Here is a 12,352-nt window from a genome sequence, read left to right as displayed (position 1 = left end):
TGAGACCAGGGAAAGCTGAAATTGGTCCTTGGGTGAGGGGAAGAAGCTGGAGGTGGTGAGGCGTGGCTCAGCAGTGTGTGTAGAGGGCAGGATCAGAGAGGATAATCTGGGGAGGGGAGAGGAGAGGATGAAGAAGAAATAATAGTATCACCAGGACCTTCAAACATCTTCTACAGCCTGGCTCTGGGGGATGATGGGAGATTCCTCTCTTGGCAAAAGCCCTGGTCCCTCTTGCACCTTGGTGGCATATTCAGCCTCCTGCTAGGGAGCTGCAGGACCCCCACGGGAAAGCAAGCTCAATCAGTCACATCCCCGCACCTGCCTTTAGGTGTGGACAGTGAAGCAAGGAGGCAGAGGAGTACAGGACTCCCTCCCTGATGGCCATGCCTGTGTCTGGGGGTGGCCACAGAGCTCCCCCCAGCCAGCTCTTCCCAAGTCCACTCCTACCATTAGTTCTAGCCTCCCTGGTTCCCACTTGTAGCCAAGCCTGGGTTTGGGCTTCATATCAGTTCTTCGAGCTAGCCTTCCATTACCTTCCTTTCCTGCTTGTTATCTTGAGTCAGGTTCTTCTGTTTCCATCCAAAGGGTGCAGAGCTGCTAGGAAGCCCAAGATAATGCTATCTGTGCTGAACTGGATGGTCGCCAAACTGTGTTAACTGGAAGGAGTGAAAAAAGCAAGGTGCAACCAGACTGTAGGCCCCTTGTAGGGAAGGGCCCTGGTAAGCCCTGCTCACAGCTGGATCCACGAGGAGGACTATGTCATGTGGGCAGATGGGAAACAGACTTTCAAATGGCACCGCATTGAAGGGCCTCCATGGTTGCCCACTTGTTGGGTGGGGGGTCACCCTGATGGGCTTGGCTTCTCCTAGAGGGTGTCTTTTATTTGGGGCAGAGAAAAGGGTTCAAGCTACGGAAAAACAATCAACTCCTCAAGATCAGGAAGAGTGGTGACAAGAATAAGACAGGCAGGGGTCATCCAGGGGTGAGGCCAGCACTCCTCCAAGCCTCCACATCTTGTCTGCCGAAGGATGTAGGAACCAGACAATGCTATGCTCTGCAGACATCATGGTGATAATCATTAGTGATCGTACATGTTACTGATAGCTCCTGACCGAGCTCCTGCCACGTGGCTGGCCTTTCTCCGACAACCCTACATGAAAGTCACAGTTACCACCTGCACTTTATAGATGAGGAAACCCCCAGAGAGGTTGTGTAACATGCCTAAAGTCACACAGCCGGGGAGTGGCAAAATGAGGTGGAAAGCCACGTCTGTCCCCTGACCATCAGTCAAAGTCTCCACAGGCTGTAGCCCTGCCTCCTCCATGAAGCCCACAGGGAACAGTTGAGGCCCTGTAGCCCCTCTGAAACACCACAGCACTGAGCCACCTTATCCACGGTCTCCACTCATTGAGCACCTGCTCTGTGTGCTGGGGCCTCTGCTGGCCTTTGGAAGACAAGGATAAATGCCCTCAAATGCCCAGACTTCATGTCTTCCTGCCATCAGCATGGTTTCACTCCTCCCACCATTATCGATTTAACATTTAAAATACATTTTACTCATAACCAGGTAACCTGGTTTTGGCCAAAACTGCAAGGGCCCCTAAACAATTTCCATCAGACTCTTTGATCAACTGAAGCTAGCTTTTTTTTTTTTTTTTTTTAAGATTTTATGTATATAGGGGTGCCTGGGTGGCTCAATCGTTGGGCGTCTGCCTTCGGCTCAGGTCATGATCCCAGGGTCCTGGGATCGAGCCCCACATCGGGCTCCCTGCTCAGCGGGAAGCCTACTTCTCCCTCTCCCGCTCCCCCTGCTTGTGTTCCCTCTCTCGCTGTCTCTCTCTCTCTCTCTGTCTAATAAATAAAATCTTTATAAAAAAGATTTTATTTATTAGACAGAGAGAGAGAGAGAGAGCACAAGCAGGGGGAGCGGGAGAGGGAGAAGCAGACTCCCCGCTGAGCAGGGAGCCTGATGCAAGACTCGATCCCAGGACCCTGGGTCATGACCTGAGCTGAAGGCAGACACTTAACCAACTGAGCCACCCAGGCTCCGCATCTGAAGCTAGTTTGTTGATGATCCCTTCCCCTTCACAACGTTCAAGCTAGAGCCCCAGCCAGCAAGGCACAAAGTGAGAAAGTTGCGACCAAGATCCCAGCATTCAGATGTTGTGACAGGCCCATTTCCTGCCATGTGAATTCACTCCTGTGTCCTTGTCTGACCCCTGGGCAAGAGTGATTCATCTTGTCATTTCATTAGGAGTCACCAATCTTGGGTAACTCAGCTTTCCAAATAACCAGTAATCCTAACAAAAGCTCACATAAGGGTGTCGTGATGTAAGCACCTCTGTGTGCACCCATGGGGAGAGGGCCCTGGCCACAGGTATAGCCCGTACCCCAGGCAGGGATGCCTTCTTTTTTTTTTTTTTTTTTAAGATTTTATTTATTTATTTGAGAGAGAGAGAATGAGAGACAGAGAGCATGAGAGGGAGGAGGGTCAGAGGGAGAAGCAGACTCCCTGCCGAGCAGGGAGCCTGATGCGGGACTCGATCCCGGGACTCCAGGATCTTGACCTGAGCCGAAGGCAGTCACTTAACCAACTGAGCCACCCAGGCGCCCCGGGATGCCTTCTTAAAGAGAGCAGAAGACTCAACTCACAGTCCTCACACAATTCACAAGTTTATTTGTCCTAAATAAATATAATCTGAGAACATCCATCTCAATACCCCTAGATACTATTTCTTCTCCAAAAAAGGAGCTTAAGATACAGGCACATGGTTTGCATTGTGTGTTCTCAGGTTAGGCTCAGGAGGGGGTTTGTCCTAGCCTGTGCTAGCCTGGTCCTAGCTGTGACAAGAACCCCAGGGTCCCTTCTCTGTTTGGGCCCTGTACTTGGCCGGAGTCTCCCAGTCCAGGGCTCCTATAGCCTGTTCCTGCTCCTGAAGTACCTGTCTTCACTGCCTCTCCCCTCTGCAGCCCAAAGAGAGCAGCATTCACAACCGTGTGGCCCTGGGCCAGCCCTCACAGATAGCTTTGTTCCAGAACACCAGGTGCCACCACAGGCCCTTTCCCAACTGGCCCAGAAAGGGTTACTCCTGTCCCTGGAAGCAGCTCACCCAGGGCAAGGGGAGAAACTGAGGCACAGCTGGCAAATGGGTAGAAAGTGCTCTCCCTTGTACCCTGCCAGGAGGCTGAGAGCCCTAAAGAATGCAGAAAGAGACACTGGCTATCCTCCCCCAGTTGTCTCCAGGGGCCTTGGCCCACTAGGGAGGAGGAAGAAGGGGAGACCACCATTTGTCTTCTCTTTGAGGCTCAAAGGTTTGGGTCCTCATTCTCCTGGTCTGAGGCTGCCTCATCATCATTTGGAGACTTCTGGATCAGAGACAGAGAAACCCAGTCAAGGACTCATGCTGTCCCCTGGGGCCACAGCCTAGGGGCCAGCAACTCCTTCCTCTTGCCCCTGCTCCCAACAGAGCCAGAAGAGGCTCTGCCACCCCTATCCCATGGTCCCTTGGCCTTCCCTCTGTCCTAGCTCCCAGGGTTCCCACGCCATATGACCCACCATCAGGGGACTCCCTCTTACCAGGCTGAGGAGGCCCCTGCCCCTCCGCAGGGCGGCATAGAAGCTCAGCACACGGGGGTCACAGCGAACCACCATGGGATCAAAGTCCAGCACACGCAGGCCCTGCAGGCTGCGGGCCCGGGAAAGGGCCACATAGGCCTGGCCACTGGCAAACACACGGCCCAGAGAGATCTCCACGCAGTCCAGGGACATGCCCTGAGGGAATGGAGGGACAGAGCTAGAGCCAGCTCAGCCTGCAATCCCTATGCGCAAGAGCCTGACCTCACCTACACTGGCCCAGTGACTGCCCCTGGATCTCTTCAGCCAGTACAGAGATTCTCAAGGCAGAGAGACAGATTGACAACAACTGGGTGTCTGAGTAGGAGGAGGTCCAGGAGACACAGATTGAGGATTAGAATAGAGGGATGGGGGGTGAAAGGAAAGAGTTCAGGCCTGGGTCAGACAGGCATGGAAATGAATCCTGGCTCTGTCTCTCACTCTCTATGTGACCTTGGACAACTTTACTTAACCACTCTGAGCTTTGGTTTCCCCTTCTGTAAAACAGGACTGATTATCACATTAAATTTAACATCTGGTAGTGGCTTAAGAAATGGCAGGAAAGGAGATGACAGAGGGAAGAGTATATGTCTGGGAAAGGGAGAGGAAGCAGGATGGGAAATGCGCAAAAGAAAGGCTAATTCTACCACTGGTCTGGAACTTTCCATCCAGGGCAAGCTCAACCTTCACAAAGCCTTTAAGAACCCCCTTCACTATGCCCCAGGCCTATCCTGTCCCCCGTCTGCCTTGCCCTGTCCCCCACACTTGCTGCTTACCTGGCTCTTGTGGATGGATATTGCCCAGGCCAGCTGGAGGGGCAGCTGCTGCCGGCTGAGGAGTTGGCCTCCAGTGGCCTGCACCGTCCAGCGGTCAGCACGGATGACCTCGGTGACTCCGCAGAGGAACCGTACCTGGGGCAGCCCTGAGGGAGGAGTGGAGAAGTCCCACCTTTTGGCCCTGCTTCAAGGCTCAGAGGTGAGGAGCAGGCCCTACCCCTCCATCCTAGCCTTCTTTATTTTATTTTATTTTATTTTATTTTATTTATTTGACAGAGAGAGACACAGCCAGAGAGGGAACACAAGCAGGGGGAGTGGGAAAAGGAGAAGCAGGCTTCCCGCCGAGCAGGGAGCCCAACGTGGGGCTCGATCCCAGGATCCTGGGATCATGACCTGAGCCGAAGGCAGACGCTTAACGACTGAGCCACCCATCCTAGCCGTCTCCTCACACATACCCCAGGGCCTGCTGCAAACCCAAGCAGTAGGACTGATCTCCCATCATTTACCTCTTCCCTCTGTCTCGAACCCAACGACCACCCCCCGGGCGCCATTCACTAGGCCCCGGGACACTGCTAAGTTCTTCACCAACATCACCTGCAAGGGAAAGTGAACTTGAGGCACGGAGAGCAGCCCATTCCAACACCTGGCCTCAGCTCCAGCAGTCGCTGGGGGCAGTTCCAGGCGGCTGAGGGCACTCCTGGAGAGGCACTGAATCCTAATCCTTCACTCTGTCACCGGCTGACTGTGACCCCTGTGGCAAGCTGCTTTATTTTCCCCGGTCTCAGTTGCCCCTAGTGTCAAAGGGGAATGACATTTGCTGTTTGCCTCAGGAGGGGGTAAGGAGCAATAAGGTAACGGACATGACAGTGTTCTGAAAATGATCATGTCTGTTACGGGGTATGTGTATGGGCCAAAATCGTGAGGGAGAGCTCCAGGTCCTGTCACCCCTCTCCCAGCCCTCAAGTGCCTTTCAGAATCTGAGGGAAGTCTCCCATTTGGCCCACCCCAACATCATGGGAAGAAGCAGGGCTCTCTCACATGACACAGACGTGGAAACTGAGCTTCAGCAAGGGAAAGGGGCTTGTCCAAAGCATTGTTGCTGGTGCCCCAGGCCTAGCAAGAAGAGGGCAGTGGGAGGCTGAAGATAGGAAGGTAGGTGGGAGCAGGAGGGAGGGAGTTCACTGGGGTCACAGCTGGGCCCTCTGGCTATGGAGCTGCCTGGGCCCAAGGGCAAGGACTGGGGAAGCCCAGGCCCCCCAGGTCTTGGCTCTGCTTCCCACTCACCTGGGCCCCCAGCTTGAGTTGAAGGATCTGGCTAACGGGACACTGGGCATCCAGGATCCGGGCTTGCTCAGGGTCACTGTCCATGGCTTTAAAGCTGTGTACCTCACCTAGGAAAAAAGAGTTGGGCAAACAGATTACAAGTCACTGACTTGTGGCTCAGTTTCCAAAACCATGTATTAGACCAGGGTGTAGAAGGCAGTAGTGGGGACAGCTCAGGCAAGCTGGGGCTTTGGAATCAGGGGCCTGGGTTCAAGTCTTTTTTTTTTTTTTTAAGATTTTATTTATTTATTTGACAGAGAGACACAGCGAGAGAGGGGACACAAACAGGGGGAGTGGGAGAGAGAGAAGCAGGCTTCCTACTGAGCTGGGAGCCGGATGCGGGGCTCGATCCCACAACTCTGGGATCATGACCTGAGCCGAAGGCAGACACTCAACAACTGAGCCACCCAGGCACCCCTGGGTTCAAGTCTTACTTCCAGTATTTACTGGCTCAGTGACCTTGACCTGTTCAAGATCATGCCTCTCAAGTCACAGTTACATCTGCAAATGTAAGGGCCTTTATGGCCAGAGAGGTGGGGGCCTAAATATCCAAATGGCCCCAAGGGCCCAGGCTGTTGGGTGGGGGTGGGGGACCCATACCTGCCTGATGGCCTCTCCCAGCTGGTTTTGACCAGCCCTGGCTCCCTGCTCACCTGGCAGTTCCTGCAGTCGCCTCCTGTTGGTGAGGGCCACGTCATCCTGGTGAGTGCAGAGCCTTGTGGCTACAATCCCATCTCGCTCCACCTTGTGGGAGGCTGTGGCCTGGAGCTGGCGGGTCACTTCATCTGAGCACCTGTAGGGCCTGGGCTGTCAGGGCAGAGCCCACCTGAACACCAGGTAAGGTGGGGCACCTGGCTGATATGGCCCAAGCAGTAGGCCATGGGTCAGACTTGGGGATTAGAAAGGGGCACCAGGGCAAAATGTGCTGGCCCCCAGGCTGGCCAACTTGCCTTTCCCCACTCGGACCCCAGACATGGGGAATGATCATGAGCAGGCACCCTTCCCTGTGACTGCCCCCAGGTAGGAGCTAGCCACCCTCCCATCCCAGTGCTCCTGAGGAAGTCGGATATGATGAGTGAGCACAGGCTAGAGGTTCAGAGGGCCTGGACAAGGCACTGATGTTGATACCCTGTCATACGGGTAGCCTATAATCAGATTGGCCTCCAGGCTACAATCTTATAGCCTCTGGCTTGCTGCCTTGGGAGCAAAAATCTAGCCTGTGTTTCTTTTTCTTTCTTTTTAAAGTTTGTTTATTTAAATTCAATTAGCCAATGTATAGTACATCATGAGTTTTTTGATATAATGTTCAATGATATATTTTTTTTAAGTGATCTCTACACCCAATGTGGGGCTCAAACTTCCAGCCCCAAGATCAAGACCCGCTTGATCAAGGCTTCTCCGACTGAGCCAGCTAGGCGCCCCTAGCCTGTGTTTCTATCTCAAGCCTTCCTCCACATGGAGAATCCTGGGTGCAACAGCAAATCACATGGGAGAAGGGAAAACAACTTAAGACCTGCATCTCTCTCTGCTCTGCCACTCAATCTTCCTCTTGTTCCCCACAGATGCTGTTGTGTGCAATGTACCTTCCTACCTGCCTCATATGTCTGTGACAGGGGTCCCTAAGCATAGAAAGCCCCTCACTACCACCACCTCCTCCGCCGATCCTGTCCCAAGCTGGTTTTCAAGCCCAGCTCTGGCCCATGTCTTCTGCCTTCCTGGCCTCCTGCCTGCTTGCACATGAGTCGTCCTGGCATTTCAACCTTTTGTCCTAGCTGGGGTGGGATCGTGCCTGCAACCTCTCTCCCTCACCAAGTGACCCCACTTGGCTCTCTAAGAGTGGGAGGAACTTGGGTTTTAGAGTCAGGCCAGGTTCAAATCCTAGCCCAGTCACTTACTGCCTGGAACTTGGGGCAAGTCACTTCACCTCTTTGAACCCCCTGTTTCTGCATCTGTGAAATAGGAGTGTTAACATCTCTGATTTCTTCTCGTGTATCCACGTGTCCATACTTCCCTGACATCTGGTCTGTGCCAGGGCCTGTGCTGGGTGATGCGGACCCAACCTTGGAGGAGGCAGGGTCCCAGTGCTTAGAGAATGACCATCTTCTATGGGCCATGAAGCAGTTTCCCCCCTTCTCTGTTCACGGGGGCCCACCTTCCCAGCCTGACAGCCTGCAGCAGAGAGATGAAGATCTGGTCGGCCTGCCTCCACACCTCGGTCAGCTCCAGGGTCACTGGGACACACCTTCTCCAGCTCTTGGCCTGGTGGGGGCAGGGTAGGGGTTTCAGGGAGAAGAGCAGACACCTGTGGGGGGCAGGGCCAGAGGGTGAGTGATACCTGAAAGCAGAACTTCGGGGGCTGGGAGCCCTTGGTTACAGGCGGCAGCTGCAGGAAGTCCCCACAGATGATGAGCTGGATCCCTCCAAATGGCTTGTCCTGCTGCCGGACAGCTCTGGAGAGGAGCACGGGGTACTTTAGCAGCTGGGGTGGCCAGGTTCCATATGGAAAACCACCAGAACCCAGCCCTTACTGCATATACTGACCTGGCCACCGCTTCCAGCTTGTCAAACAGGTCCGCCTCCACCATGGAGATCTCATCGATGACTAGCCGCTGGCAGTTCAGCCAGCCCTGGCGCACAGCTGGCCGCTGGGCCAGGGCCACACACTGCGCCAGGGGAGCCTGGCCTGAGCCGATGCCTGTGAGTGACACTACTCAGCCTAAGACCCTAGCCACTGACCCCCTCTTCCATCTCACAGGCCTGGCTGGCTTCCAGCTCAAGCCCTAGAGGTCCCCACTTACCTGCAAAGGCATGGAGGGTGGTCCCCCCGATGTGGCAGGCTGCCACCCCAGTGCTGGCAGTAGCCACAGTACCTGTGGGAGGCAGTGAGCCCAGGATCCGCTTCAGCAGATAAGACTTCCCTGTTCCTGGGCAGAGCGTAAAGTCAGGGTCACCTGCTCCTCCATCCTACCCCATCACTGTTCCCCCACCCCCCACGCTGCCCCCCCACTACCTGCACTCCCAGTGAAGAAGATGCTCTGGCCTTTCAGGACAACCCTCAGCACCGCAGCCTGTTCCTGAGAAAGCTGTGGTTTGGTGGGGGGCAAGCTCAGCCTCTTCACAGGCAAGGGCCACCTTGGGGCTTCCTGTGGGGGGACAGGACTGTCTCAGGGCTTCCTAGCCTGGGTGCCATGCTAGGCCTGGTAGCCCTTTGTTTCTCTGCTGGTTTCACTCCTTGAAGCCCATGGGCAGCTTTGGTTCCCCTGGAGATCTTACCAGGAACTACTCCGGGCCAGGTCTGTCCTTGAGGAAGGAAGGGCTCAAGGCTGGGTCTCCACTGATCCCTGGTGCCCTGGTGACTGCACTATGTGGGTCTGGATCCTCCCTCAGCTCCCTCCCCTGGTTTCCCTAAATCTCCTGGTTCTCTCACAGGTCCTTCCTTCTCACTACTCTTCCTGGCACAAACCTGCCTGTCTCACAGCAAAACCCTGCCTGGCTCCATCTCCATCTTCTCCCCAGCTGAGTCTCAAACCCCTGTGGTCTGTGATCCACCTGCCCCAGTTCATAAACACGGTCAGACCTTCCAGACTTTGTCCCCCGCAACTGCTCAGACCTGTTGGCTGCCCCTGACACTGCTGGTCACTTCTTCTCTGCAAAAGCTCCTCTCCTTCTCCAGGCCCAACAGCCTCCTACTTTTTCTTCTGAAGTCACCTTCTCTACTTTCCCTTTTACCGTGAAGTGGGCCCTCTTCCTATTCTAGCTTACTCAGGGATTGCACTCTGGAGAAACACTGCACAATTTCCCACATCCCTGTCACACTCAGATGTCCAGTGGGCATCTCCTCTGAGCTAACCAGCAACCCCCTAAACTTGGGCCTCCTGGGTCTCTTCCATCTCAGGGGCACACCCACTCCCTGAGGCGTCCCCCCTTTCCTGTCCTCACAGTGCTGGGCTCGGCTCCCTCCCGGGGTTCCACCGGCCGCTTCACGGGCGTGGCGCGCGAGACCCGCGTGGCCACCGCGCGCCGCAGCTCCTCGGGCTGCACGGGGCTGATGGTGACGAAGTCGCGGGGCCGCGGGCCAAGCAGCTGCGCGCGGGCGGAGGCCGGCCCCGGCCCGGGGGCCGCGGCCAGCTTGAGGCGCAGCGTGCGCAGGAAGCGTCGCAGGCGGTCCGGGGGGCAGTCGGAGAGCAGCAGCTGCACAGCGCCCGCCCCGGGAACGCCGTCGCTGGGGAGCCGCAGCGTGCTGCGTCCGGCCGCCGCGAAGCGCGTGAAGAGGCGCGCGGCCCGCAGAGGGAAGCAGCGCGGCCGGCCCGCGGGCCCAGGCGCCTGCAGCCGCAGCAGCAGCTCGCGGCGCTCATTCCGCCCCAGGCTCAGCTCCGCCGTGCGTAAGGCCTGGCGCTTTCGCGGCTGCCCGCCGGGGCTCAGCTCCTCCACAGACACGCGGCACCGCAGCTCCGCGTCCTCCAATTCCGCCGGCGCTGCCTGGGTGCCCGACAGCATCGCCACCGCCTCCGGCAGATCTGCAAAAAGGCCGGAGCGCAGGGGTCACGAGGACTCAGTGGACCTAATCGGGAGCCCGGTCAAGACCACATAGGGTCACGGAGGCTGTCACTAGGAACAAAAAGAGGTCACGCAGACGACAAAAGGGACCTGGGACCAACCGAAATTCACGTAGACCTTACTCTCCTACACGGTAATTTCCAGAGCGGTGGATGAGCAGCGTCAAAGGCACCCAGGAATGGGGACCCTCAGCTGTCCGACCAGAGCCGCGGAAGCAGGCTCCTGAACAAAAAAAGGAGGCTGATTCCAAGACGCCCAGGGGAGGCAAGGGAATCCTCAGAGTCCTCTCCCAAGGAAGCAGGGGAAGCTCAAATGGAGAGATGAGCAGGGGACCTTCTGTCTTCCAGATACGTCCAGTGGTTTATACGCTGCCAGGTCAATCTCACTATTAGCCGTGTACAGAAGTGGAAACAGACTGGGAGAGGTTACAACGACTGGTAGGAGTCAGGGTTAGTGTGATTCCCGAGCCCTGACTCTTCCCATCTCCAAGATGGGCACTGGATGGAGAATATTTGGCTAGGGAAATCGCCGGGGGCCCTGGGGCTCGGGAATCTATGTTTCCTCCGTCTGACCCACTCGTCTGCACCCTCCCGGCAGAGACCCTTTGAAAAAGCAGACTCTCTGTCTCCCACCTCTGGGGTCGCGTGGACACTCACTTGCACCGGCACTCGGACGAACACGCTGAACAGAGCCGGCCAGCTAGTGAACCTCGAGCAGTACGAACTTTCAAATACTAGAAGTAGAAAATCACCCTATAACCGGCCGGATCTTTAAATGCTCCAGCCAATCAGAGACAGGGGCGTGACAACGGGCGTGTCTTTCGTTGGGTTCAAACTCGCCGAGCTTGGGCGGTACTAATCGCGCGGCGGTGAAAGGAGTCTTACTGTGGTGGAAAAGCATACCAAATCTCGTGCACCAGTGGGCGAGGTGGGAGGGGGCGGAGCTCGGCAACGCGTGGTGTTGTGTCACCCAATGCGGCTTGAAGATTGGTTTTTAGAACCATGCCTCCAACACACTTTTTCTCGGCTCGAGCCCTCACTGCGGCTCAACTTGGCCTTTGGAAAGAGGGGCCTCTGATCCCTCCCACCGTGTTTACCTTCACTTGGCGGTTGCCCACTCCTGGGCCGACTACCCCAAGGCCTGCAGCTTCCGTTGCGTAACCGCCCCCCCCCCCCCCCCCCCGCTACTCTTTCCACCCTTCTCTGCCTCTGTAAGGGTCATTTTACGGATTTGTCTCCCAGCGGGCTGAGGCCCTTTGGTGAGGAATTCCAAGACCTGTGCCAGGTACTCAGAGAGTACAAAGGAAGCATGTGAGCCTCTGTCTTCAGGGAATTCGTATCCCTTTTGTTGCACTGGATGCTCGGAGAATTTTATTTATTTATTTATTTATTTATTTATTTATTTATTTATTTATTTATTTATTTATTTATTTATTTAAGAGAGAGAATGAGAGAGAGAGAGAGAAGCAGACTCCCCGCTGAGCAGGGAGCCCGATGCGGGACTCGATCCCGGGACTCCAGGATCATGACCCGAGCCGAAGGCAGTCGCCTAACCAACTGAGCCACCCAGGCGCCCTCGGAGAATTTATTTTTAATTATCTTTTCTCCCCCCTCATTGAAGCTTGGAATTACATAGCTGGAAGGGATCTTATAGGTGAGTTAGCCTCCTCATTTATTGGATTGCCCTCATTTTTCAAATGAGGAAACCAAGGCTCCAATAGATTTTACCAAAAGTCACATACCTTGCAGATAGCAAAACAAAGCCTTGAGCCCAAGTCTAACCTGGTGTGAGCATCTGCTGTTTTCTGCACCACATTTCTCCCCGGTAACTAGTCTAACTTCATGAAGGGAATCCAGGCCTGGACTAGAATCTTAGCTCCTGACAGCCACTGCAGTGCCCTAGCCCTGCCAGTTAGAGGTTACTCTAGGCAAGTTTCCTTAATGTCTCAAGCCTTTGTTTTCTCATATAGAAAATGGTGAGAGATAAAAATGTGATGATTGTATAGTTCTGTGACTATGTTAAAAACCACTGAATTGTTTGCTCTAAATGGGTAAATTGTATGGTATCTGGATTATACCACAGT

At 55.1% G+C, this 12,352-nt stretch overlaps 1 protein-coding gene across 2 annotated transcripts; it reads right to left on the bottom strand.

Annotated features, from left to right (window-relative positions):
• Positions 1–2,406: 2,406 nt before the first annotated feature.
• On the bottom strand, positions 2,407–10,989 carry PIF1 (PIF1 5'-to-3' DNA helicase). 2 transcript variants are annotated; one of them, XM_045901889.3, is made up of 13 exons: positions 10,926–10,989; positions 9,652–10,229; positions 8,723–8,855; positions 8,511–8,636; positions 8,254–8,407; positions 8,048–8,162; positions 7,865–7,971; positions 6,366–6,505; positions 5,674–5,780; positions 4,896–4,983; positions 4,390–4,535; positions 3,578–3,772; positions 2,407–3,366 (listed from the first exon to the last, which is right to left on the bottom strand). In XM_045901889.3, the coding sequence occupies exons 2-13, from the start codon at positions 10,207–10,209 to the stop codon at positions 3,307–3,309; spliced, it is 1,929 nt and encodes a 642-aa protein (XP_045757845.1). In that variant the 5' UTR covers positions 10,210–10,229; positions 10,926–10,989; the 3' UTR covers positions 2,407–3,306. The 2 variants fall into 2 exon arrangements, with proteins under 2 accessions (XP_045757845.1, XP_064426379.1); XM_064570309.1 differs by lacking the exon at positions 4,896–4,983.
• Positions 10,990–12,352: the final 1,363 nt, after the last annotated feature.

Source organism: Mirounga angustirostris, unplaced genomic scaffold (assembly GCF_029215605.1).
Source record: "Mirounga angustirostris isolate CCGP_5_RB_7025 unplaced genomic scaffold, mMirAng1.0.hap1 SCAF_9, whole genome shotgun sequence".
Classification (NCBI taxonomy): domain Eukaryota; kingdom Metazoa; phylum Chordata; class Mammalia; order Carnivora; family Phocidae; genus Mirounga; species Mirounga angustirostris.
The sequence above is the reverse complement of the archived record's forward strand: the minus strand, read 5'-3'. Positions and strand labels throughout refer to the sequence as shown.